The sequence below is a fragment of the Odocoileus virginianus genome, chromosome 20 (assembly GCF_023699985.2).
Source record: "Odocoileus virginianus isolate 20LAN1187 ecotype Illinois chromosome 20, Ovbor_1.2, whole genome shotgun sequence".
NCBI classification, from domain to species: domain Eukaryota; kingdom Metazoa; phylum Chordata; class Mammalia; order Artiodactyla; family Cervidae; genus Odocoileus; species Odocoileus virginianus.
In genome coordinates this window covers 6,674,426-6,697,855 of record NC_069693.1, presented here as the reverse complement: position 1 = coordinate 6,697,855, position 23,430 = coordinate 6,674,426, and the positions used below count along the sequence as shown (strand labels likewise).

The 23,430-nt window shown below is 58.2% G+C and overlaps 1 protein-coding gene and 1 long non-coding RNA gene across 2 annotated transcripts; one reads left to right on the top strand and one right to left on the bottom strand.

Annotated features, from left to right (window-relative positions):
* Nucleotides 1-1,700: 1,700 nt before the first annotated feature.
* LMTK3 (lemur tyrosine kinase 3) lies at nt 1,701-23,208 on the bottom strand. The gene is made up of 16 exons (XM_070450595.1): nt 23,110-23,208; nt 21,092-21,204; nt 20,058-20,191; nt 19,642-19,792; nt 19,074-19,150; nt 18,478-18,596; nt 15,211-15,298; nt 14,482-14,630; nt 14,038-14,122; nt 13,811-13,932; nt 13,522-13,671; nt 10,334-12,834; nt 6,942-7,351; nt 5,365-5,500; nt 5,064-5,201; nt 1,701-1,811 (listed from the first exon to the last, which is right to left on the bottom strand). The coding sequence occupies exons 1-16, from the start codon at nt 23,205-23,207 to the stop codon at nt 1,795-1,797; spliced, it is 4,488 nt and encodes a 1,495-aa protein (XP_070306696.1). The 5' UTR covers nt 23,208; the 3' UTR covers nt 1,701-1,794.
* On the top strand, nt 5,498-8,536 carry LOC139029814 (uncharacterized). Its single transcript, XR_011482042.1, has 4 exons — nt 5,498-5,773; nt 6,370-6,435; nt 6,522-6,586; nt 6,900-8,536. It is a non-coding gene; the product is annotated as an uncharacterized lncRNA (long non-coding RNA).
* Nucleotides 23,209-23,430: the final 222 nt, after the last annotated feature.

Below are 23,430 nucleotides of genomic sequence, written 5' to 3'. Positions count from 1 at the left end.
TGAAGCCACCCAATTAGTGGGACTTATTTACAGCACCCCTAGTGAACTAATACTACCCCTTCACCCTCAGATCTAGGAGTCCAGGACCCCAGCCGCCGCCTCCCTGAGACCCAGGAGCCTGGGCTTTCACTGCGCCTAACCTGGCTAGGCTCCATGCAGCACCCACCCTGGGCAGATGCGCTGCGTATCAGTTCAAGAAACACCAAATGTGGCAGCAGTGGCAGCAGGGGAAAGAGGCAAAACCTAACTCTCTCACCTTTTCTCCATCCTCCACAATGTACATGTGACCCTAATGCTCTCATCACCTTAATTCTTAAGCCAGGAGTCCACACAGCATCTCAGCTGAGTCTCCTGACCCTGCCACCTCCTCCCTTCTCCAAACTACATCCCTCAAAGACACAAATGAATCAGGTACGAAGGTGTAGGGCAGAGGGGTGGGGGCGCAGATAAGTGGAAGCCAGGAGATCCTAGATGCAAAGACAGAGACAGACCCAGTCAGAGGAAAAAAAGAGAAAGATGGGAGATGGGATCAGTCAAGGACAAGTTGAGAAAAAGAAATCAAGACAAAAAGCCATGGGAGAAAGACAGCACAGAGACAAGAAGGTGACAAGGAGAGACAGACAAGGAGAAAAAAAGGTAGAGATGGGGAGAAGCTCAGACAGAAATAGAATCAGATGGGAAGAAAGGCTGAGAAAAAGACACAGATGGAGAGATGAGAAAATAAAGACCAAACTGGGGACGGGTGGAATGGGAAGCTGAAGGGAAAGGAACAAAACAAAATTTCAGTGAAGAATTTTGATTAAGGTGAAGGCAAGAGAATGTCAGGGAGGTAGGTGGTCACATGGAGAAAGGGGTAAACCGAGGCATAGTCACCGTGGGCAGGGAGCTAGATGGGACATGCAGTGCCATTCTGAGGTGCGTGGGGTGTGGCCACGATCCAGTGTGGTGCTGGCAGGTTGTTTCCGAGCACCTCCGTCAGCGGCAGTGGCCCCGGGATATCTGGCCACCATCACAGGCCACTCTGCAGAAACCTGGCTCTGCTCCACTCCCGAACCCTCACTGACTCCTTGTCCCCTCTTGAATTCTAAGTCGAGACTGCAATAGAAGTCAGTGATGCCCGCACCAGACACAGAGCTGAGATCCAGAGAAGTTGGAAGCCCAGGGTCTCTGCCCCACAGGCATTTCTGCCTTCCTGAGCCTCAATGTTCCCATCTGTCAAATGGGGCTGTGAGAATGGACACATCTCCTGGACAGCCTCCCCTCTTTGCCTCCTGAAACACACACATGCCCCACGTTCCTCCAAAAAGTTGTTTTTGTCTTTTTTAAATAATGTGAAAATGCCACGCGAAGGTTTGAACCAGAGGCCCCTCCAGGGGCCAGGCCGGAGTGGAGAAGGGGAGACGCGAGATGGGGGGGGGGTCCAGGTCCCCGAAGCCTGCGGCCCCTGTCTGGGGCTGGGAAGGGGTAAGGAGGGGCCTCCGCTGTGCAGAGGGGCTCCAGGCCCGAAAGAGTTCAGTTCAGTTCCAAGAAAGGCGGCTCTCCAGGGAAGGGCAAGGGGTTTCCTGCCTCATTTGGCACCAAGGGGGTCAGGGGGCTCAGGGGAGCCGTCCAGGGGGCTAGGGGGTGGGGGGCCAGGGCCTCCCGTTTGGCACATGGTGGGGGAGGGGGAGGGCCCAGTCTCGGGGGCCTCCCCGGAGGCGGTGTCTGTGGTGGTGGCAGTGGCTCCGTCGTCCACAGAAGATTCTACTCTCAGCCCCTCTTCTGGGGGTGCAGGGGGGTCAGGTCTTTGGGGAGTCAGTTCTCCACGGGGCCTGAGGATGGAGGAAGAAGAGGAAGAAATGGGATTACTAGGCAGAAAGGCTCATGGCTTCTGGCTCAACAGAGTAAAAAGCCAAGTTCTCATTGTGGCCCACAAACCCCCATGGTCTGTCTGCTCTGTCTCTTTTCTGTCTTCATTTACTGCCCCCTCCCCCCCAACTCAATCTGCTCCAGCCACACTGGTCTCCTTCCTTGCTGTTCCTCCAAGCACAGTCCTACCCCAGGGCCTTTGCACTGGCTGTTCCCACTACCTGGCACACCCTTAAGCCCTTCCCATGGAACCCAGGCCTCCACCCACGTGCCCCCTCTTCAGGGGCCTTCTCCGGCCGTTCTCAGTCAAGCAGTCGTTCCTCACCCCTGATTGTTTTGTTCTGTTTTTGTTTTTTTCTGTCATGCGGCATGACTTCCAGGATCTTAGTTCCCCGACCAACGATGAAACCCAGACCCTCAGCAGAAAAAGTGCTGAGTCCTAATCAGCAGGGAAGTCTCTGAACTATAGTTATGTTCCTTCATGTCTCTTCTCTGGGATAATCTCAGACATTGTCAAAGAGCTAGCTTCTGGTCTGCGTGCCCCCGTAGAACGGAAGACCTGAGAGGATGGGACTGCACTTGGTCACTGCTGCATTCCCAGCGTCCCGTAGAGGCCCTGCACAAAGGCTTCCGCCAAAGTTTCCCACCACGACCCCTCTCATGAAATGAGAGCCCCTCACCCATTCGACAGATCCGGAAAACCAAGGCCCATGCGGGGAAGACTGTTGACGAGGGCTACATGCCAGACACCCTCCCACTACACCTCATACTTCTCACCTGCTCATCACCCTCACTCCCAGTCCCTGAGCCTGTTTCCCTCCTCTTTGTTTTATTTTACTTACTTTTAGGCCGCACTGCCTAGTTCATGGGAGCTTAGTTCCCTGACCAGGGACTGAACCCAGGTACCCCTGCAGTGGAAGCGTGGAGTCCTAACCACTAGACTGCCAGGGAAATTGTGGTCTCCCTCTCTTTAAATGAGGATCGTGACCCTTGTGTTTTTTTTTCAAGGAGTAGGAAAGCTCTGGGATTCGTAGCATCACTTAGCACCCAGGGAATATGTGTGATGTGGACAGAGCCAGGCCGAGCACAGGGGTCTGAGGCAGAAGGGGGCTCTGCCTAGCCCCCAATCCCAGCCATAGTCTCTAGAAACCAGCTCAGCAGCCCAGCTGCAGTGGGAATGTCTAAGGACTGAGTAAACGGATTTGGGGTTTTGCATGACCTGGCCGGCCCTCCCTCTGGTCTCCCGGTGAATAAAGGTGAAGTCATCCCGGACTGCCGGCCCTGCCAGCCTCAGCCCTGACTCACCACTTGGCCGGTGTCCCCACGCCCTGGAACCCATCTTACCCTGTCCTTGTGGGGGCCTCTGAGAGGACCTCTGGAAGGAAGTGACATTCGGGGGTGAAATCTGAGGATGCTGCCAAGTGAGGAGTCAGCCTGAAGCCGCTTCCTCCTGCCTTTGACTCAGCATGTCTTCTCTCCCTCCTGGACACTCACCCTGGCCTCCTCCTCAGCCTCCCTGCCTCCCTTCGCCTCCACAAGGCCCGGAAGAAGTCTTCCTACCTCTGGGACTGAAGCTGCTCCTCCTGTGTTCACAGCCCTCCCATGGCTTCCTAGGGCCTCCAGGACAAAGCCCCCTCCCCTCAGCCCACCCTCAAGCCCACAAGGTCCGTCTTGCTCTCTCTCACCTCCCCTCACCCACTTCCATCTGCCCCACTCTCCAAGTAACCCCCAGACACACCGCTTCCCTTCTGTTCCATGAACCAGCCCAAGCTCTCTCCTGCCTCAGGCCCTCGGCAAGCTGTTCCATCGGCCAGAACACTGTCCCCTTCCCCTTCACCTATTTAACAACAACCAACCCCTCAAGTCCCTGGTTAAAGGGCCTTTCCATCACCAAGGACACAAAATCCTTTCCTCTTGGCATCTCCTTTCTCAGCGACCCTGAGTTTTGCACTTATTCATTCACCATGGGACTGTGGGGTCAGTGCTGTGGGTGGGATGGAGTGGGGCTCACTGATCTTGCCCAGCATGGAACATCCCCCTCACCCAGTGCCTGCATAGCTGATGCTCAGTAAGCATCTACTTAATTAAACGCAGTAACAGCTACCAGTTAAAGACCACTGCTGCATGCAAGGGGAGGATTAAGCCATTTAATCCCTTTAACAGTCTTATGAGTTAGATCCTGTTACCCTCCTCATTCTACAGAAACTGAGGGACAGAGAGAGAAAGCGACTCACCCTAGGTGGCCCAGCCAAGAAGTGGCAAGGCCAATACTTGAACTCAGGCCCAGTGTAGTGGAGCCAGGCATGGAACCCTCCCTGAAAAGAGTCAGTTGCCCCTTCCACCTATTTAGCTCTGTCCTCTGGGAACACCACCACCTGCCTGGCCCAGGACGTTCCCCCAAGATGGGTGAGGATTAGCAATATGACATAAGTAAAACTCAAGAAAGGAACTGGACAAACGCTGACTGCTGGAGAAGGCATGGACTCAGCTAGGTTTGTACCTTGGCTCCTCATGCCTCCATACTTAAGCCTCAGTTGTCTCTTCTGCAAAATGGGGATGAGACTAGAATTCATCCTATGGGATCATAGGCAGGATTAAATGGGTTAAGATGTTGCAAGCAAACTCTAGGGGCTTGCTGTTATCGCTATGGGAATCCCTGGCCATGGCCTCTCTGCTTTTGTTCCTACTAACTAGCTTTGAGCCTCCTGATTTGCTGTCGCCTTGCCTGCCTCTGACAACCTGTACCCTCAAACGGAGAGAGGAACAGAATCACGCAAGTACCAGACAGGAATCTGAGCCCAAAGATGGGTAAGAAAAAAAGAAAAAAGAACAAGAAAGAAATAATCTGGGATTTCCCCGGTGATCCAGTGGTTAAGGCTCTGCACTTCCACTGCAGGAGGCGCAGGTTCCATCCCTGGTCGGGGAGTTAAGATCCCACTTGCAGCGCAGTGGGAAAAAAAAAACCATGGACAAGACTAAGAGGGGATCCTTACAGAAGGGAAACTGAGGTTCAGACAAGGGCGTGACTCCCTAAGCCCATCTGATAGACATCTCTTGGTCTGAGCCGATTCGAGTTGGGTGGGCGGGGTTTCACTGGTGAACAGTCGAGTGAGAGGGAAGGAAGAGACTGGGAGAGAGGCAGGCAAATGCAGAGAGATGGGGACAGAGAGAGATTGGCAGAGGTGAGGCAGGGCCGAGGATCTGAAGCACCGTACCTGCGGGCCGGGCGTCGGGGGCCCGGGCGGGGGGCCCCGGGGTCTCCAGCGCAGGCGAGACGGAGAAGCGGGAGAAGCACAGGGGCGGGCCTGGCGGGGGGAGGAGGGGGAAATCCTCCGCCCACTCGAAACTGCCTCCTAGCGTGGGTGAGGAGAGGAGAGGAGGCAGTCAGCCCCTCAGTCACTCCTTCAGCCCTGCAACATCAGCGTCTGCCCTCCGACCCCGCCCCTCGGCAGGCCCCGCCCACCACTGCTGGTACCACAGGCCCCGCCCCCGACCCTGCCCCGCCCCGCCCCTCACCAAAGCCGCTGTCGTTGCTGGGAAACCCATCTCCGGGGGTGGCGGGGTGGGGAGGCGTCGGGGGCGCTGGGGGCGTGGACGGGTCCGTGTCCCCCTCGGGGGGGCCCTGGACACTCAGCTCGTTGGTTGGCGTCTCCTGTGAGGGCAGGAGAGGCAAGGAGGGGGACGAATTTGTCACTCACTGCATTCCAACAAGCAACAAACCCCGCTGACATTTCTGGGGCTTCAGGCATCTCAATTCACATTCTCTCTCTCTGAAGATCCCCTACTCGAAGCCGCAGGCTAGCTTTAACCTCACCCCAGCCTGAGGCTCTTCCCTCGACCACAGCTACACAGTCCACCGCAGGAACTGCCTCTGAGCTCCTTAACGCGCTGCCTCCACGGAAGCCCCTAAGCCAACACTATCTCTGTAAGTCCCGCCACGATCCAAGACCTTACCCATGTCCTAGATCTCGGCTGCAGGCGTCCAAGTTCTGGTCCTATGGTCTTCCAAACCCCTAACCCATTGTGAGCACCTCCGGACGCTCCTGTGGGCCCCTAACCGGCCCTCTGAAGTGGTCCCGCTCCAGCCCTCTAATCCTCGTCCCTTGGTTTCAGTGCCTTAGGCCTCAGCTCTTGACCCTGTTCTCACTCATCTCAGGACCTTAGTATGCCCCACCCCAGTCCACAAGCACCATTTTCTCTTCAACAGTAAACTCTCAGGCTAGTTACTTTTAACACAATCCTCAATCTCCATTTCACTAGTTCTGTCCCATCCCTGAACCCACTTACTGCTCTTAGCTTCTTAACACTACAAGCAGCATCTCTAAGCCCTACCTGCAGCTTCTTCGTGGCCCGCACCTAGGGGATAAGATCCCTTCCATTCTGAGCCCGCTCTTCAGGCTCCACATCCTTAGAGCGCTGGTGGACAAACCCCGCCCCGAACTTCACTAGGTTCCACCTCCACTTGCAGACCATGCCCTAATCCTCACTTTCTCCTTTGTTGTTGTTTACTCGCTAAGTCAGGTCCGACGCTTTTGCGACCCCAAGGACCGTAGGCCGCCCGGTTCCTCTGTCCATGGGATTTCTCAGGTAAGAATACTGGAGTGGGTTGCCATTTCCTTCTCCAAGGGATCTTCCCGGCCCAGGGATTGAATCCGAGTCTCCTGCATTGGCAGGCGGATTCTTTACCACTGAGCCACCAGGGAAGCCGTCCACATTCTCCTTAGCCTCTGACTAGCAGGTACCATGCTTTTCTTCCGGGTCCCTTCTCTTCTCCAGGCCTCTCCCTAGCCCTCCAGCACCCACACCTACCCCAGGCCCCGCCTCTGCTCTGGACTGGGCCCTACCCCTCGACCCCTTCCTATCCCCCTAGCCAGCCTCCACCCTCAGTCTGCAAGCCCCGCCCAGCCCGAGGCGTGGCCTTCCTCCAGACCCCGCCCCCACACTCATGGCCACATCCGATCCTCCAAGTCTCGGCCCATTCCCTGGCCAGTTTCTTCCGCGCCCCGCCCCAACCTAGACGCAGTCTTCATCCAGGCCCCGCCCCTTCGCAGAAGCCACCCCCGGGGGGTCCCGGGCCCGCAGCCGCAGCGCACCTGGTCGAAGAGGTAGACGGTCACGTCCCCGTGGAAGGAGACCATCTTGCGTTTCCTCTCCAGCTCGCTGTCCTCGGGTTCGTCGGCCCCGCGTGGAGACTTGAGCAGTCCCCGCAACGGGCGGGCCGCGTCCGCGTCGGCGCTGCTCACCACGACGGGCACCGGGGCTGCCCGTGCTCTCCCGGGGCCCCGCGGCCCCGCCGCCGCGCCCGCTGCCGCCGCCTCCTCGTCCTCCTCCTCGTCCTCGTCCTCCCCGTCCTCCTCCGACGGCCCCGGCGCCCCCGCCCCGCCGGCCTCCCCGCCAGCCGCCCCGGCGTCCGCGCCCTCCCACGGGGGCCGCCGCGGACCCGGCCCCGGGAATGGCGTGAGCGTGAGCGGCGGCAGCGCCAGCGAGAGTCGCGAGAGCTTGGCTGCGAGGGGAGAGACTCGGTGAGCTCCAGTTCTCGGGGAAACTGAGGCGTGCCCTCCCACCTAGCTGTGTGTCCTCAGGTAATCTCAGGCACAGTCTGTTTCCACCCTTGTAAACCAAAAGGTTGCACTGGGGTTCTCCCAGCAGAAGGGGAGCGATCTTCCCCCTAATCCAGGGCTTAACCCGCCCCATGTCTCCCCAGTGCCCACAGCACAAAGCCTCAGCTTCTCCCCAGGACCATCAGACCCCAGTGCCCAGGCTCTGCTGACCTCTCCTGGCTCTGTTGCCCCCTCCTTCTGGCTTGACCTCCATCCAGCCACACGGGCCCCCTTTCCTCCCACCTCTGAGCCTTTGCATACGCTGTTCCCTCTGCCTGGAAATTCCTTACAGAACTCAAGTCCTATGCATCATCCAGCTCTTGTCTGGACTTTTAAAGCCTTCGGGGATCTCCCAGGAGGTCAGGCCAGGCGACCCGCTCTGCACTGCGTAGTACCAAGCACCTCTCCTTCCGAGCAGTTGATCTCAGTACAGAACTCTAATTCTGCGGCACTGTGATTAATGTTTGCCTTGCCACAGAACAGAGACTGAGTCGTGCTCGCTCTGGCTGCATTCCCAAGCCCCAAGTATACAGAAGTACTCGGTCAATATTTGTGGGATTAATGAATGAATGTTCCCTGCTATACAATGTTGACCAAGGTACTTTCTTTCCCTTTTTGGCCCTGCATGGCCAGAAAATTGGGGTGTCTAGCCATCTCCAGGTCCTTTCTCTGCCCTACGACTCCTTAATCTTAGCCTACTAAGAGAAAGGACTTTAGGTCCCTGGAGGAGGAAACCTCACTTTAAATCCCAAGCCTACCCTGCTCTCTTGCTATGTGTCCCTGGGCAAGCAGGTCCACCTCTCCGAGCCTCTGTTTCCTCACTGGTAAATGCACAGGGGCCACCCATCTCTCCATTACTGCATAAGTGAACTGTGCAGGCCCTGTGCAGGGCAATGGTGGGAATGAGAAGAGGATCAGGGCAGGGCAAGGAGAAAGGTGGATGTGGACTGAGTCACTCTGCACCCCTCATTCACTCTACTCCAGCTTCACCAGCCTTTTGTTATTCTCTGAACATGCCAACTTAGTACCCATCTCAGTGTCCTCTACCTGAAACATCCTTCTCCCAGATGTCCACCCGGTTCACTTCCTTCATGTCTGCTCATAAGTTGCCTCTTCATTGAACCCTTCCCTGACCACTCATCTCAAGGTGATGGGGTGGGGTGGAGCTTTATAGAGGGAGCTATCAGGGGCTTGAATACCCAGAGGAAGTACAGGGTAACAGTCTTTAGAAATCAGGAAGGCTTCCCCGGGAAGGGGAAATTTGAGTGGGCTCGTGAGGGATGAGTAGAAGTTCACTGTTTTTTTTAAGGCTATTCCCAGTCTCTTCTCACCAAACACCAATCCCCCACCCCCACCCCAGATTCTCTGAGGCATCTGAGTTGCTCATCTTCTGTCACTTTCATGTGGCCCAGGGTCTTTTCTGACACAGCTGGTTGCAAACTCTCCACAACAACCTTGAGAAAAGGGTAGTATTCTAATAACATGGGTTTGAGGAAGGAAGGTTCTGTGCCCAGTCCCCTTCGTGACCTTTCCCTCTTGAATCTCAGGCTTTTCTGGCAAACAGAGATGATAACCCTTCCCTCAAGTGTGGCTGTGAGGTTGCCAACATGAAACTGGCTGGGTCATACCAGTATAACTTTCATACCAGTATTTAAGGAAATCAGGCCTCCAGGTGATTGGAGTGGAACCACAGTCCCTAATCTCTCTCTCTTTTTTTATTTTTTTGGCTGCGCCACATGGCATGCAGGAATCTTAGTTCCCTGACCAGGGATCGAACCTATGCCCCCAGCAGTGGAAACTTGGAGTCCTAACTATTCCTATGTCCACATCTAAACAGGGGCCATTTATCTTTACTCTCCATTTATCTTCTCTTACACTGTCCCTTCTCTGTGACAAAACAGCCACTGTGTTCCTGTCAAAACTCAAGTTTCAAGAAAAGGCATTTCGCCTAGGCTCTCAGGCCACCAGTACCACGGTGGGCAGGGCAGGGTCTGAGGCCCCCTGGGTCCCAGCCCTGGGCAGCTCAGAGCCTGGCACCTGGGAGGCCTGGCACACTGATGAGATACTTCAGCTTGGTGGGAAATTTAAGAGAACATGGACTGGCAGCCCAGCCCACAGAGAGGCTTCGTTTGAATTCGATTCCACCATTAAAACAACCAGAACTCTGGCTTAAAGGGGGAAAGCAGCAGATTTGGCAATACCGGGTGGGCATTCCCGAATGAAGCTTATAAATGGCTGCATTTCTTTCCCAGTTCCCACCCCACATCTCCCAGCTCTTGTTCATTCATTCATTCATTCATTCATTCCCTTATATTATCTGTCACCCTTCCCCCCTCAGCATCTGAGTTTGTGATCCCTGGTTGACATGAATTGTGATATAATGGCTGGTGCTTAGAAGTGCCAGGCACTGGGTCAAAGGCTTTGGAAGTCCTAACTCATGTAACTCTCGCAGATGGGTGCTATCCTTGTCTTTTGCTTTTGGCAGATGAGGAAGCTGAGGCGTGGAGTTTGTCCAAGGTCACAGAGCTAGAGAGGGGCGGAGCCAGGGTTTGAGACCAGGTAGTGTGACTCCCCATGGACTGCAGCCTACAAGGCTCCTCCGTCCATGGGATTTTCCAGGTAAGAATACTGGAGTGGGTTGCCATTTCCTTCTCCAGGGGATCTTCCCGAACCAGGGATCGAACCTGGGTCTCCCGCATTGTAGACAGACGCTTTACCGTCTGAGCCACCAGGGAAGTCCTAGTATGACTCCAGGGTCTGCCCTCGTTAGCGGTCTGACCTGCCTGGTACCCGGGAAGCTGAGCTTCTCAACCTCACCCTACTTCCTGGAAAGAGCTGGGCCTCGGCCCCCAACCGCGCTTCCATGCTCCCGGCAGCCTGCTCACCTTTGATCTGCTCGCTGTTCCCCTGAGGGGGTCCCAAGTCCAAGAACAGTCGTGGCATCTCGGGGCCCTTCCTCTCGGGCTTGGGGGGGTCCCCGTCTCCGCTGGGTGCCGTGTCTCCGCCGGCCCTGCTGTCTGGGGCCCCGGGCTCTCCCTCGGAGGCCGCCTCCGGCCTGACTCTCAGGGGCGCTGGCTCCGGTCTCCTCGGCTGCGCTTCCAACGGCGGCAGGGGCGGCTGTGGCCTCGTGCTGTCGGCCCATCCGGCCTTTGCGTCCGCGCCGCTTCCGGGGCCGCCGCCGGGGGCCATCCCCGTGCCCACTGGGGCTTGGCCCCCATTCCCGAGGTCCAGCCTCCCAGCCCCGGGGACTCTCGGTGCCCCCCCAGTCTCGGGGGCTCTCCTCTCGGTCCCGGGTTCCGGCGCCCCGCTCCTGGGGGCTGGGCCAGCGGGGCCAGGGGCTGTCTCCCCGCCGTTCAGGGCCAAGACCACCGCGCCGGGCGCCAGGGCTCTCTCCAGTGAGGTCTCTGGGGCTGGCTCCCCGTTCGTGGGGGCTGGAGCCCCACTCTCGGGCATCTTCTCCCAAGGCCCTGGGGCTCTCCAAGGCCCAGTCTCTGGCAGCCTCTCCAGGTTCCTGGGGAGTCTCAGGCCCCCATTCTCTGACCCCGCCTCGATCTTTGGGGGTGTCAGTCCTCCATTCACCAGCACTCGCTCTTCTCTCTCTGGGGGCCCTGGGACCCCATTCTCCAGCACTGTCTCCTCTCTCCTTGGGGGTGGCAGCTCCCCATTCGCCAGCACTTGCTCTTCTCTCTCTGGGGACCCGGGGTCCCCATTCTCGGCCAGCTTCTCGTCGGCGCCCAGGGCTCTCGGTCCCCCGTTCTCCAGCACTGTCACCCCGTTTACCGGGAGGCTCAGGCCCTCGTTGGGGCTTGGGGCTTGCTTCCCGCTTTCCGGGACTGGGGGGTCCCGGCTCGGGCCCGGGGCTTTCTCTCGATTCCCGGGACCTCTCCCCGTCTTCCGGGGCCCCTTCTCTCCCAGGAGGTTCCTTGTCACATCCTCCCGCAGGGACATCAGCAGCTGCTCGGTGCTCACTTGAACCACGAAGGTCGGCTTCTCCCGGGCCCCCGGGAGCGGGAGGGGACCCGGGTCTGGGGGCGGCCGGGGCGCTCCCGGGTCGGGGGGCTCGGGGGGAGCCCGTGGTCGAGGGACCCCTTCCTCCTCTGCTGCCCCCCCGCCGGGGAAGGCTCCCTCGGGGGAAAAAGGGGTCTCGGTCTCGTAGCCGCTGTCCCCCGGCTTGGGGCCCGGAGACGACAGGCCTGAGCCGGGACTGGCCACGGCCGAGGAGGGGTCGGGGGACACGGCTGGGTCCGCGGGGGCCCGGGGAGGTGGCGGCGGGGGGGGGGGAGCGGGAGGTGGCCCCCGCCCGGGGTACTGGGGCGCCGCCGCCCCCATGAGGGGGTCCAGAAACTCGGGGGGGGCCGAGGCGGGGGGGTTCAGGGGCAAGTCGGCCAGGGAGCCCCGCTCGGCCCGCAAGGATGAGTCGTCCTCTGGGGGATGGGGGCAGCCAAGAGCAGGGTGGCCCCCCCAGCCTGCAACGGCGTCCCCCCGCTCCAGGGGCAGGCAGGAGCAGGCCCCCTCGCGGCTGCACAGGGGGCAAGGTAGGGGACCCCGGCGACTGGGGCCCCCACCAAGGCTGCTGCTGTCTTCCCCCGGGGAGCTGCCCTCCTCTTCCTCCTCTTCCTCTTCGGCCCACGGGGCGGCCCCCCGCTCCCCCAGCACCTCGGCAGGGTCTCCTGCCAGGGTCTCCCCGGCGCCCCGGCCCTCGGGGTCCCAGCCACTCAGGAGGAAACCGCCAGATGCGGAGGACTGGGCCGGGAAGGGCCGGGCCGCCGGGAAGAGTGGGGAGGCCCAGGTCTCGGACACCAGCTGAGGGACCTCGGAGGGAGCCTGGGGGGCCTGGGGGGCAGGCACCCCTGGGTCTAGGGGGTCCCAGTCATTGGGGAAGAGGGGCTCCGGTGGGGAGCCGTGCTCCTCGAGACGGATGTAGTATTCGCTGCTCACGGAGGGGCTGCGGGCACTGATGACCGGCAGCACGCTGGGCGTGGACAGCGCCTCATAGAAAGGGTTGGAGGGGTTGGCGTGGGGGGCCGGGGGCGCGGATGCCGGCTGCCAGGTGGGTGCCCCCCCGCCCCGACCGGCACCCCGCCGTGCCTTCTCCCACAGGCACTCAAGGTTGAGGCCACCACTACTCTCGGTGACCGTGAGCACGTCGTCAGGGTCAGCCCCAGGGAAGCCATCTAAAAGGGGGAACGGAGAGGAGAGGGTCCCCGGGCGGGGGGCGCTGTGCTGAGGGGGCCAGGGCCAGGGGAAGGGACCATCTCGGGGTGGGGGTGGCGGCGGTGGGGGCCTCGGGGGCCGCTCAGAGAGCAGGTAAGTGAGCTGCAGCTGGAGATCAGAGGCTGAGGGGCGCTGGGCAGGGGGCCGCCAGCAGGACTGCAGGATGTCGTACCTGGGGGAGAGGGAGGAGGCAAGATTGAGCAGGCAGAGTCCCAGCTCTCGGGGGGTGGGGGGGGGAGGTCCCCAGGGGAGGCAGAGACCAGGTGGGTAGACACCCAGGGAGACAAGAGTCAAGACCAAGAGAGGGGAATTCCCTGGTGGTACAATGGTTAAAGATTCTGTGCTTCTACTACGGAGGGCACAGATTCGATCCCTGGTCAGAGAACCAAGATCCCACATGCCCTGCCCTGCAGCCAAAATAGAGAGAGAAAAAAAAAAGACCAAGGTGGGAGACAGAAACCAGAGAGAGAGGGACAGAGACTCAGAGAGAGGGGGAACAGAGACCTAGAAGAAGAGAGGACAGCAAGGCACAGTAGGGAAATGTTTAAGTGACAGTTAAGGCGGCCTTCTGGTTGGGTTACAAGTTTTGGAATCAGAGACAGGCAAGCAGCAGAGGTCTTCTAGGGTCAGAGAAACTAGATTTGGAGACCAGCTGTGTCACTCCATGCTTCAGTTTCCCTTCCTCCAAGTAGCAAGCAGATGTTGGCAGAAGGGGTTGGGAGGTCCCCACTCCAGTTTAGGGCTGGCAGCACGTGGTGCAAGTGTGCAGGGGAGAGTGTGAAATGAAGTGGAGGATTCTGGGATCATCCAGGGCTGGGAGGTGGAAGGTCAGGGGTCAGGGGTCAGGCCCGGCCCTCACCAGTAGTCCGCATAGGGCAGCTTGAGCCTCGGCCGGGCCAGCTTGACGTGCTGCTGCCGGACGACGAAGGCCAGGACTTCCTCGTCTGACAGGTGGCGGTAAGGCTGAGCCCCAAACTCAAACAGCTCCCATAGAGTCACCCCTAGGGACCTGCAGGGAGAAGAGAGAGGTCAGAGCCCCGCCCTGACCCTCCAGGGAGCCGCCCCCCTCCCCGGGCCTCAGTTTCCCCATCTGTAGAACCTGTGACACTTCCGCCTTCCTTGCCCTCTGTGCCCCCCACCCCCCTCACCAGATGTTGCTCTCGCGGCTCTGGTCCACCACCATGAAGGTCCCGTGCAGCTCGCCAAGGAGCTCTGGCGCTGCCCAGCGCAACGGGATCCACAGGCGCTCGGGGGTCAGGTAGTAGTCCTCCTGGGGGGCGGGGGGGGGGGCAGGTCGGGGCGCGGTCAGGCGGGCCGGGGCACCCCCCCACCCCAACTTGCTCCCTTCCACGTCGTGATGGAGGGCAGCCCCCACCTTGTAGTTGCTGTGGGCCAGCCCGTAGTCTCCGATGCGCACGGTGAGGTCGGAGGTCAGCAGGCAATTGCGCAGGGCCAGGTCGCTGGGGGCGGGCGAGGGGGCCAGGTAAGAGGCGGGCAGCTTTGGAGAAGCCCGCCCCGCTACTTAAAGAGTGCGCCAAGTTTCCCCGCACTGCTGGGTCTTCATTTTCTCACTCCTCCTCTCCTGCCTTGACTCCTCCCCCTCCCCGACACCGCCCTCCCTTCTGTGACCCCGCCTCCCTCACTAACCCCGCCCCTTCCTGACTCCGCCCCCAACGCTCCTGACCCCGCCTCTTCCCCACCCCAGCCTGGGTCTTTCCCCGTTTTGCGTCCACCCCACCCCCCTCAAGCCTCCTTCCCTCCTTAAGCCCCTCGCCCTGCCCCTCGTCCCAATTCTGCCCGGTGGCTTCCGGGCTGCCACCTGTGCACGTAGTTGTGAGAGTGGAGATGTGCGAGCCCGCGGGCGATCTCCAGGCCCATCCTCTGCAGTGTCCGCAGATCTCGAGGGGGCAGCTCAGGGGACAGACCCTCGGGGGGCCGCTGGGCCCGGAGGTAACGCTTCAGGTCCCCCTGGGAGAGAGGGCAGGGAGGGGTCAATCCCACCGCCCCCTCCCAAGCATCGACATATCCAGCCAACCTGAGGCAAGGATGGGGCAGCCGCTGCACTCATTGGCAGCCCCTCTGGGCTTAAGTTTCCCCTGCTGCTGAGAAACACATAGTAACAGAACCCACCCTCCTCACGTGCTAGTCAGGGCGTGCCACCTGGGGTCCTTGTTTTCATGTTTAGTTGCTAAGTCGTGTTGACTCTCGCGACCCCATGGACTGTAGCCTGCCAGGCTCCTCTGTCCTGCCAGGCTCTTCTGACCATGGGATTCTCCAGGCAAGAATACTGGAGTGGGTTGCCATTTCCTTCTCCAGGGGATCTTCCCAACCCAGGAAAGGAATCCCGGTCTCCTGCATTGCAGACAGATTCTTTACCAACTGAGCTACAAGGGAAACCTGGGGTCTGAGGGCTCATCTAAGAGATGCTATCTTGTCACAGGTGTCGCTATGATGATGTCATTGCTAATGGCCCTGAGCCCCCACCGGGTCCAGCTCCTCACTCTGCCCCACCCCCTCCCCCTGCCCCACGATCCCCCCAGACCCTCACCAGTTGACAAAACTCCATAATCAGCAGAAAGGGCAATGTCTCCACGCAGACGCCCAGGCACTGGAGGACATTGGGGTGTTGCAGGCTCCTGCGTGGGGGTGGGGGTTGCCTCGGTCAGGAAACAGCCCCTTCCATCCGACCCCAGCCTTGTGTCCCACCCCATCCTCCTGGCAAAACCAAACTGTTGCTTCAGCTTCTTGGGTCTCAGTTTCCTTACTTCAGAGTTAACAGCCCCCCCAACACACACACACACACACACACACACTCTCTCTCTCTCTCTCTCTCTCTCTCTCTCTCTCTCTCTCCTTCCCCATATCCCCATATCAGGTCCATCCCATTGTCTCCCAGTCTCCAAGCCAGACCCTCGGGCACCTCCTTGCCCCTCCTTCTGGCTCACCACCCCCTCAACCTTTCTTCCTGCCCCCAGATTCCTTCCCCTCCCCTCCCACAGCCCCAGCTCAAGCCTCCTCCTCACTTCCTGGACTCTCTTCCCAGCCTCCTCCCAGCCTCCCTGCCTCCAGTCTCTCCCTTTCAGCCTGTCCCTGATGTCCACCTGTTCACGACCCTCCATGGCTCCCCAGTTGCCCTGGGACAGAGCCTGGCTCACTCCTCAGTCTTTCCTGCCCCTCTGCCTTTCCCAGCATCACTCTTCACCCCTGTGTACTTCTCCCTAGACTCACAGGTGCCTGCTTAGGCTTCAAGCCTTGTATACCTCTCTCTGTGGAGAACACTCCACTCTCATCAAAGACCTTCTCGTCCCCTAGTGTCAAGATCCTTTCCTCAAGAGATATCACTGCCCTTCCCTCAACACTGGGGGATGCCCCTCCTTTATCCTCTCACTGTAGCTAAGAGTCAGGTTGGGGGAGCAGGTTTCTGAATGCTATTTTCCCCTTTCCCAGGCGTGTAACCTCACAGAAGTCACTTGGCCTCTCCCTCAAATGTAAAATGGGGATATTCATAGTAATCCCCTCATAAAGTTGTGGCAAGAAATTTAATAGGATGAGAGAGGAGCTGGTACGGAGTGAAAGATCCTCACTATTAATACTGATGTATTTTACCATACTGTCTGATTCTCATCTTGTCCTGCATTTCGACTGCGTTCTCCTGCCTCATTGCCTTTGTTCCTGCTGTTCCCTCTGCCTGGAACACACTTCCCACAGTGCTTTGTGAAACTGATTCATCCTAGTCAAGCCTGCCTTTCCTACAGTTCCCATCCCAGAGCTCCTCCATCTCCATCACATCCTGCCTTATTGCCTCAAGGCACTTATCAGTCAGTGATATTTTCCTGATAAAATTTATTTTCTTCACTGGCTCATTTATTGTGTGTCCCCTCCACTAGGTGGCGAGCTTTACAGGACAAGGATTTGGGGCTTTTTGTGTGTGTGGCCAGGTCTCCTGTGCCTAGACTAGTAGGTTCTCAATAAAATCGTGTGGCATGAAGGATTTTACCCTGATACATAACCCGAGGGTCTATGGAAAGATTAACACATCCAGGGCTTGCAGCCCAGAACCTGGCTCAAGGAGGGTAGAACACTGGGGCCTGGGAGGAGAGAGGTTGAGGTGGGGAGAGGGGGTTGTGGATAGTGGCTTCTGCTCCTGCTTGGGAGACGACTAATGAGATAAAGCTTTCCTAAAGCACCAGCATGTGCTGGGGCTTGAAAAAAAATGATTGGAGTTCCCATCATGGAGAGACTTAGGATGGCAGATGTAGAAGGAAGCTTGGATCCATTGCACACCTACTAATCTGAGCCAAGGCTGGCCCCTTCTGTTATCAAATCCTCCTAACAACCTTGCTAGGCAGGATGATATTTCCCATTGGATTCAGGGAAAAAGGGAGGCTCAGAGAGGTAAAGTAACTTGCCCAGGGTCACACAGCTGGTAACGGTGCCAGAGCTGGGATTTGCTCTCAGGTCTATGGCTCATCCAGCAAACGTCTACCGAGGGCCAGCTTGTAGCTGGGTGACAAGACGTACCCTGAGCTGCCCGTATAGTCCTGCATTCTCCACCTGAACTTTCTGAGAAGGTGGGAATGTTCTCCATCTGAGATGTCTAACGTGGGAACCACTGGCCATATGTGGCTCCTGAGCTCTTGAAATGTGGCAAGGGTAGCTGAGAAAGACATCTTGAATTTGACTGCATTTTATTTAAGATGAATTTAAATAGACATATGTGGCTGGTGCTTGCCAGCATGGGTTGAGAGAGAGGGGGGCAAGTCAATGGGTACATGGATGAAATAATTACACACTAAGATATGTGTGATGAAGAAAATACACAAGTTGATATGATGGAGCATCCCAGGGCCCTTCTTAGGTGGCAGTGTGTATGTGTGTGTATAAAGGAAGGCCTTTCTGATCTGAGACCCAGGGAGGAAAAGGGATCCCACCATCAGAAACTGGGGGTGGGTAAGCCAAGAGCAATATTCCAGACGGAACAGCAAGGAGAGTAGCACTGAGGCTAGTCTGTGGGTGGGTCAGTGAACAGGGCTTGTGGGCTGTAGGGACGGTTAGGATTTTGTCCTGTGAGTCACAGGAAACCACAGGAGTTTTCAGAGGAAAAGGTCATAAAGTCTCAGGGCAAAGCTCACTTTTGCAGCCGTCTGTTAAGAGGTGCCCATATACACACCTTCTCCATGCCTGGGCACTCAGTACCCCACAGGGCATATATGAGCAGAGGTTTAATTAACCCTGATCTAGAAGCTCTTAGAGTGGAGACCAGACAGGAAAGGGATAGTGTCCTGTCTTCCCAGACCTCCCAATTCAGTGGGGACAGGCGTGGGGGGACAGTGGCCATTTAGTGCACTCAGAACCCTGGTCTGTGATTCTGATTCTGCCCTTCTTAACCCATAGGCAGGGGCCCGAAGAAGGAACCACCATCATGGACCCTGTGCCAGGCAAAGGCCCATTTTGCATCCTCTCAGTTGCCTGCTACATGAGGCTGCTCAGACTTCCTGGACTTACTTTCTAGATGAAGATACTGAGGTTCAGAGTGGAGAAAAACAGAATACCAGCTCAGCTTTTGTGCTGAGCTTTTCCCTTGCCTGCATCACACTGCCTTCATGTCCCTGTCTCTGGCCCAAGGAAGACCCCGAGGCTCAGGGAGGGAAATGATCTAGATTGATTGGGACAGCCAGGAAAAGGTACATCTAGGATTTGAATCCAGAGTTGACCCCACACTGTACTCCTCCTGCTCCCAAACATTACCGCCATGAGGCACAGACTCAGATATTCGGGCCTTCAGGGCTCCATGTCTACCCAGAGGTCCCCATACCTGTAGGGCTGTGCTTCCGAGATGAACTTGCGCTGCTCCAGGGGCCCTGCACTGGCTCGGAGTTCCTTCACCACCACCTGGGCTGGGGTGTAGTCAGAGAAAATCTCTCCCAGGATCACCTGCTCAAGGAGGACCCAGGAATCAGTGCCTGCAGATTTCCCAGCCCCATCCCAGGGAGTGCCCTCCACCCCACCGTATGGCTCCCAACTTCCCTCTCCTTTCCAGCCTCTTCTTTCAACTCCCACCACCCTCCTATCCCCACCAGATGCGGGGTGGGAGACTCACAGGCCCAGAGTCCGATGGACGCAGGGACGGGTGGAAGGATGGACAGACGGACGCGTGGAGAGCCGGATGGCGAGGCGGAGTGGTCAATGGAGTGAGGAGGGAGGCTCTGACCGACAGATGTGGGGGATGGGATGGGTGGGAGCTGGTGAGAGGTGAACAGAGGGGAGGGCAATGGGTGGGCCGAGGGGGCAGGGGGAGGAGGCAGGGGGCAGATGAGAAGTGGTGGGAGCAGGGGCGATGGACACAGAACAGGAGAGTTGCCCTGGATTGTGTAGAGCCCCGACCTCCCACCCCCAGCCCCACTTACTTACCTTCCCAAACCAGCCACTCCCAATCTCCTGTAGGTAGCTGAGGTGCTGGCGGCTAAGGCCCAGGGGGGTGGTCATGTCTGGCGTGGGAGGCAGTAAAAGGGGAGGCACCTGAGCCTCTCTCCCCTCCCAAGTGCCACCAGCATCCCCTAACTCAGTGGGGACCGGGGTCAAAGCAGACACGACAAATCTCTTTTCATTGGCTGCCCCAACATGCCATGAAGAGATCTCAGTCTCCTCATTGGCTGCCCACAAGTTTCTAGTATCCAATCCGTTCTTCCCTTTGGTGTCCCAAGATCCTATGACTTGACTTCAGCCAGCCATTGGCTCTGCCTCTGACATTAAGATCTAGGCTGACCTCACCATGGATTGCTCCACAAGAATCCCCAAATCTGGTTTGGAGTTAAGCAACAGCTTCTACCAAAATGATCTTGGAGTTGCTTCAAGCTGCTTCCAAGATTTCAAGGCTCCCACTTCTGCCTTTCCCTTTGATTCCCTGAGGGAGGGCTGTCAGCTTCCCCCACCCTGAATTGTGGGGCCACGGGATCCCAGTCAAGGTGCAGGGCCATACCTGAGTGTGATGGCTGCGGGGCAGGCATTGGCAGCGAGACCTCAGCCAGGGGGAGAATGTAGACATCAGGCAGTGACTGCGAGGAGGAAGTCTCCTCGGCGGGGGGCGTGTACTCCCCGGAGCAATCCTCCCCTTCAGGGTTCTCAAACTCCTGAGGCCAGGAGGGGTGAGGGGTGGGAGAACACAGGGCTGAGACCTGCCATGGTCCTTCTCATCAATATTATCCCCACCTTTCTCCCAACTGTCCTCCAATCTCAGTCCAATTCCCATCCAGAGTTGGATCTTGCTGTCACTTCAGGCCTGAAGGGCTCTCAGACTCACTGCCCGGCTCCCCCGGTCGTGGGGGTGGGGGGGTAGCGGAGGAAAGGCCTTGCTGGAGTGTTCCTCCCCACCTTAAATTCCCTCCTGCACCTCACCTTGAAGCCGACATCGCCCCGTTTGCAGCACAGACAGGTGAGGAGGAGGAAGATGAAGGCCAGGAGGCCAGAGCAGGAGATGAGGACCACGGCATAGGGAGGAGCCAGAGGCGCCCGGCCCAGGGCGAATCCGTCTGTGGGGACAGGGCTGGGCTGGGCTCGCGTCTTCACGCCCCTGGTTCCCGGATTCCTTGCCCCTCCCCGTCCAGTTAGTCTTGACTACAGCTCCCATGATGCTCTGAACCCAGGGGCCCCCTTGGCAGAGGAGCCGGGTGGCTCGGGGCATTGTGGGAGTTGTAGTTTGGGGGCCTTCTCAAGTGGTGAGTTGGGGGTGGGGTCCCTCCTCTAGCCCCAAACTGGGACCCCCCACCCCCACCCCATCACCTCACCCTCAGGCTTGGATGAATTTCAGTGAGGACTGAGGGAAGGAGGAGTAACAGTGGAGGCTGGAGCACTCAGAATTTAAAATACGTTCCCACGACAGCCTTCTTACCCTCTATTTGAAGAAGAGGATGAGCCCCCAGCTGCAGGCTGGGAGAAGGTGCTCACCCCATGCTGGACCCTAGTTACGGGGGTTGAGGCCTGTCACTTTTAGAGACGCTTGGAGCACACACATGTCCTCTGTCCCCAGCCCCAGGTCCCGAGTCGGGAGCTCCGCAAGCCTTGGGACTCCCCCAAAGCCGGAGACAGCCTCCAAGGCTGTGTCCCCTTTAGAAATAGTATTCCTCCTCTCTGTCCCCAATTCTCCCAGAGGCCCTGACCTTCCCCGGCTTCCTGCATACACCTGCACACACACGCGCGCGCGCGTCTGCACACACACATGTTGCCCGAACGGACCCCCTCCCCACCCAGCCCCCAGCCTTCCTCCCACAGGCCCTGCTGACAGAGGCACCATTCCTGCGCCTCCCCAGGCCCTGGCTCGCTGCGGGAAGACGCCACACAGGTGACGGAGCCGGAGCCCCGCAGACAGACCCCGGGGCAGGCCAGGGTGGGGGTAGGGGCCACTGGACAGCCGGATGGCCCGACAGACTCACCGGGGTGGGCCGGGGACGCCAGGCAGCCGGAGGCGGAGACGGCCGCGAGGAAGATGAGGGCGCCGGGGGCAGGCATCTTGTCGAGGATGGCAGGGAGGTGGAGGTGGTGGCGGCTGGGGAGGAGGGGGGGGCGGGCCCTCAGCCCCCAGCCATGGGGACCCGCGCGACCCTGGCCTCCCCCCGGCCCAGGTGAGGGGCAGGAGGCTCAGGACAGGGGGAGGGAGGGGCTGCTTACAGGCTCAGGGACCCCCCTCCCCCTCTCTGAAGGGACAGACAGATGAAGGGATGGAGAGACAGACAGAGGAGAGGAGCCGGGGAGCCGGGGTTGCTGGGGTGGGGGGGGAGAGGGTAGAAGGGGGGGGGGAGAATGAGGGCCCCGCCCCCGAGGGCAGCCAGGATTGGGGGAGCAGACAGCCTGTCAGAGGAAGGGTGGGAGGAGGGAGGATGGAGGGAGGATGGAGCGTCGTCATAGCAACTGGCTCCCCAGTAGCATTGGCTGCCAGGAGGGAGGGGAGGGGGAGGGACAGACAGGGACCAGCAGACCCTCGTGTGGGGGGACCCAGGGCCCACCGTGCCTGGCCCGGACGCTGCTGTGACATGCCACCGGCACGGACACGTGTGCTCCGCGCCAAGATGCAGATGTCCGACAGGCACACGCAGCCCACACATGGCTGACCCACGTCGCAGAGACCCTCACAGACAAGCACAGCACATACAAAGGTGGACAGCGCTCGGCAGACGGGGACACGTACACGTCACACACAAAGACGCAGGGATGATGGGCTGCATTAAGCACGCACAGGCAGGCCGGCCCCCGGCACAGATGCACCCGGCCACGCAGGAGCGTCAGCGCATCACAAAGACCCACACATGCCACAGACAAAGTAAGGCCCCAACTCCACAGACACGCACGCCACAGAGATCCACGCAGACACCATGGTGACACACCAAGGCACAAAGTCACGAACACAGACATTCCACGAACAAACGGGCAACAAAGAAGACCCACAGACACACACATCACAAATACACAGACATGCATGGAGACACACACAGGATACACAAGTATCCCGGTGCACAAATGTACACAGATACACAGCAGATACAAGGAGAGACATGCATATCACATATGCGAATACACACAAATATACAACACACAAAGACACACACATCTCTCACACAGACACATTTCACTCACATGAATACAGAGACACAAGTCACACATACAGATTACACATATACAAGCACAACTCACCCATGGGTATAGATGTACACTACAAAAAATATACAAAGCTACACAAATCATGTCCAAAAATACACACACACAAATACATTACACTGATACATACATAGCACATACATACACACAGCCACGCACATTATACGTACAGAAACACGCATAGACAACACGTGCATACACACTGAACACACAGATACACAAAGATACATCACATACCTTAACATACGTGGACACACACATCACAAATGTATACAAATTTCACACAAGGTTACAAAAACACATTACCCCGGTGTAGTCACACATTACATACACAAATACACACAAACAGAACACATTCAAAGACACACAGACACACGCATCACAGATACCCACATTTCTGTAAGTTTGTGCAACCTTTACACAACCAGAGGTGCTTGCCTCATACAGAAGATACATGATCATAGTTTATTTAATTTATTTATTCTTAGGAGCATTAACTGCGCGCCAGGCATTGTTCTCAGCGCTTCACACATATTACTTTTAAATCCTGACAACTGCCCTCCGAGACACATTCTTTAACCGTTCCCATCGTTCAGATGAGGAAACCAGGCACAGCGAGGTGCAGACATCTGCCCCAAGGCACACAGCCGGGAAGTGGCTGAGTGGGGACTGGAACTTGGTCCCTTAGGGACGCAGACAAAACAGACAAGGACGCACACATTACGTGCCAGGCCGCCGCCGTCTCGGGGTCACACTCCCCGCCCCCGCCCCCGCACAGCACCCCGAGCTGCAGACACACCGGAAGCACGGGCGCCCACCCTGCGCGCGGACTTCTCTGTAGTCCCCGAGCCCCTGCGTTGCGTCCCTCTCCGCTGAGGCTGGGCCGGAGCTGCGCATCGCAGGCGCAGCCTCACTGCACACCGCGGAGGCGGCCCAGACACCCCATCCCCAGCACGGCCCGCCCCTGCCCCCGTTCCCCAGCAGGTGTCCAGGACCCGCGGGTCCCAAACGCAGCCAGCCCAGTTGGGACTGGCAACCCCAGGGGAAGAGGAGGGAGAGGGGTTCATTGAGCCCTCTTGAAAGGGGGCGCTCATTGGAGAAACTGAGGCAGGTTCATCAC

What these genes read in the sequence shown, in the direction of transcription:
- LMTK3 (XM_070450595.1), bottom strand. Translation starts at nt 23,207, where the DNA reads ATGCGCAGCTCCGGCCCAGCCTCAGCGGAGAGGGACGCAACGCAGGGG. An exon ending in CCCGCAGCCATCACACTCAG is followed by an intron (nt 19,151 to 19,641) that starts GTATGGCCCTGC and finishes CTCCCACGCCAG; the next exon opens with ACATGACCACCCCCCTGGGC. An exon ending in CAGCAACGACAGCGGCTTTG is followed by an intron (nt 5,202 to 5,364) that starts GTGAGGGGCGGG and finishes CACCCACGCTAG; the next exon opens with GAGGCAGTTTCGAGTGGGCG.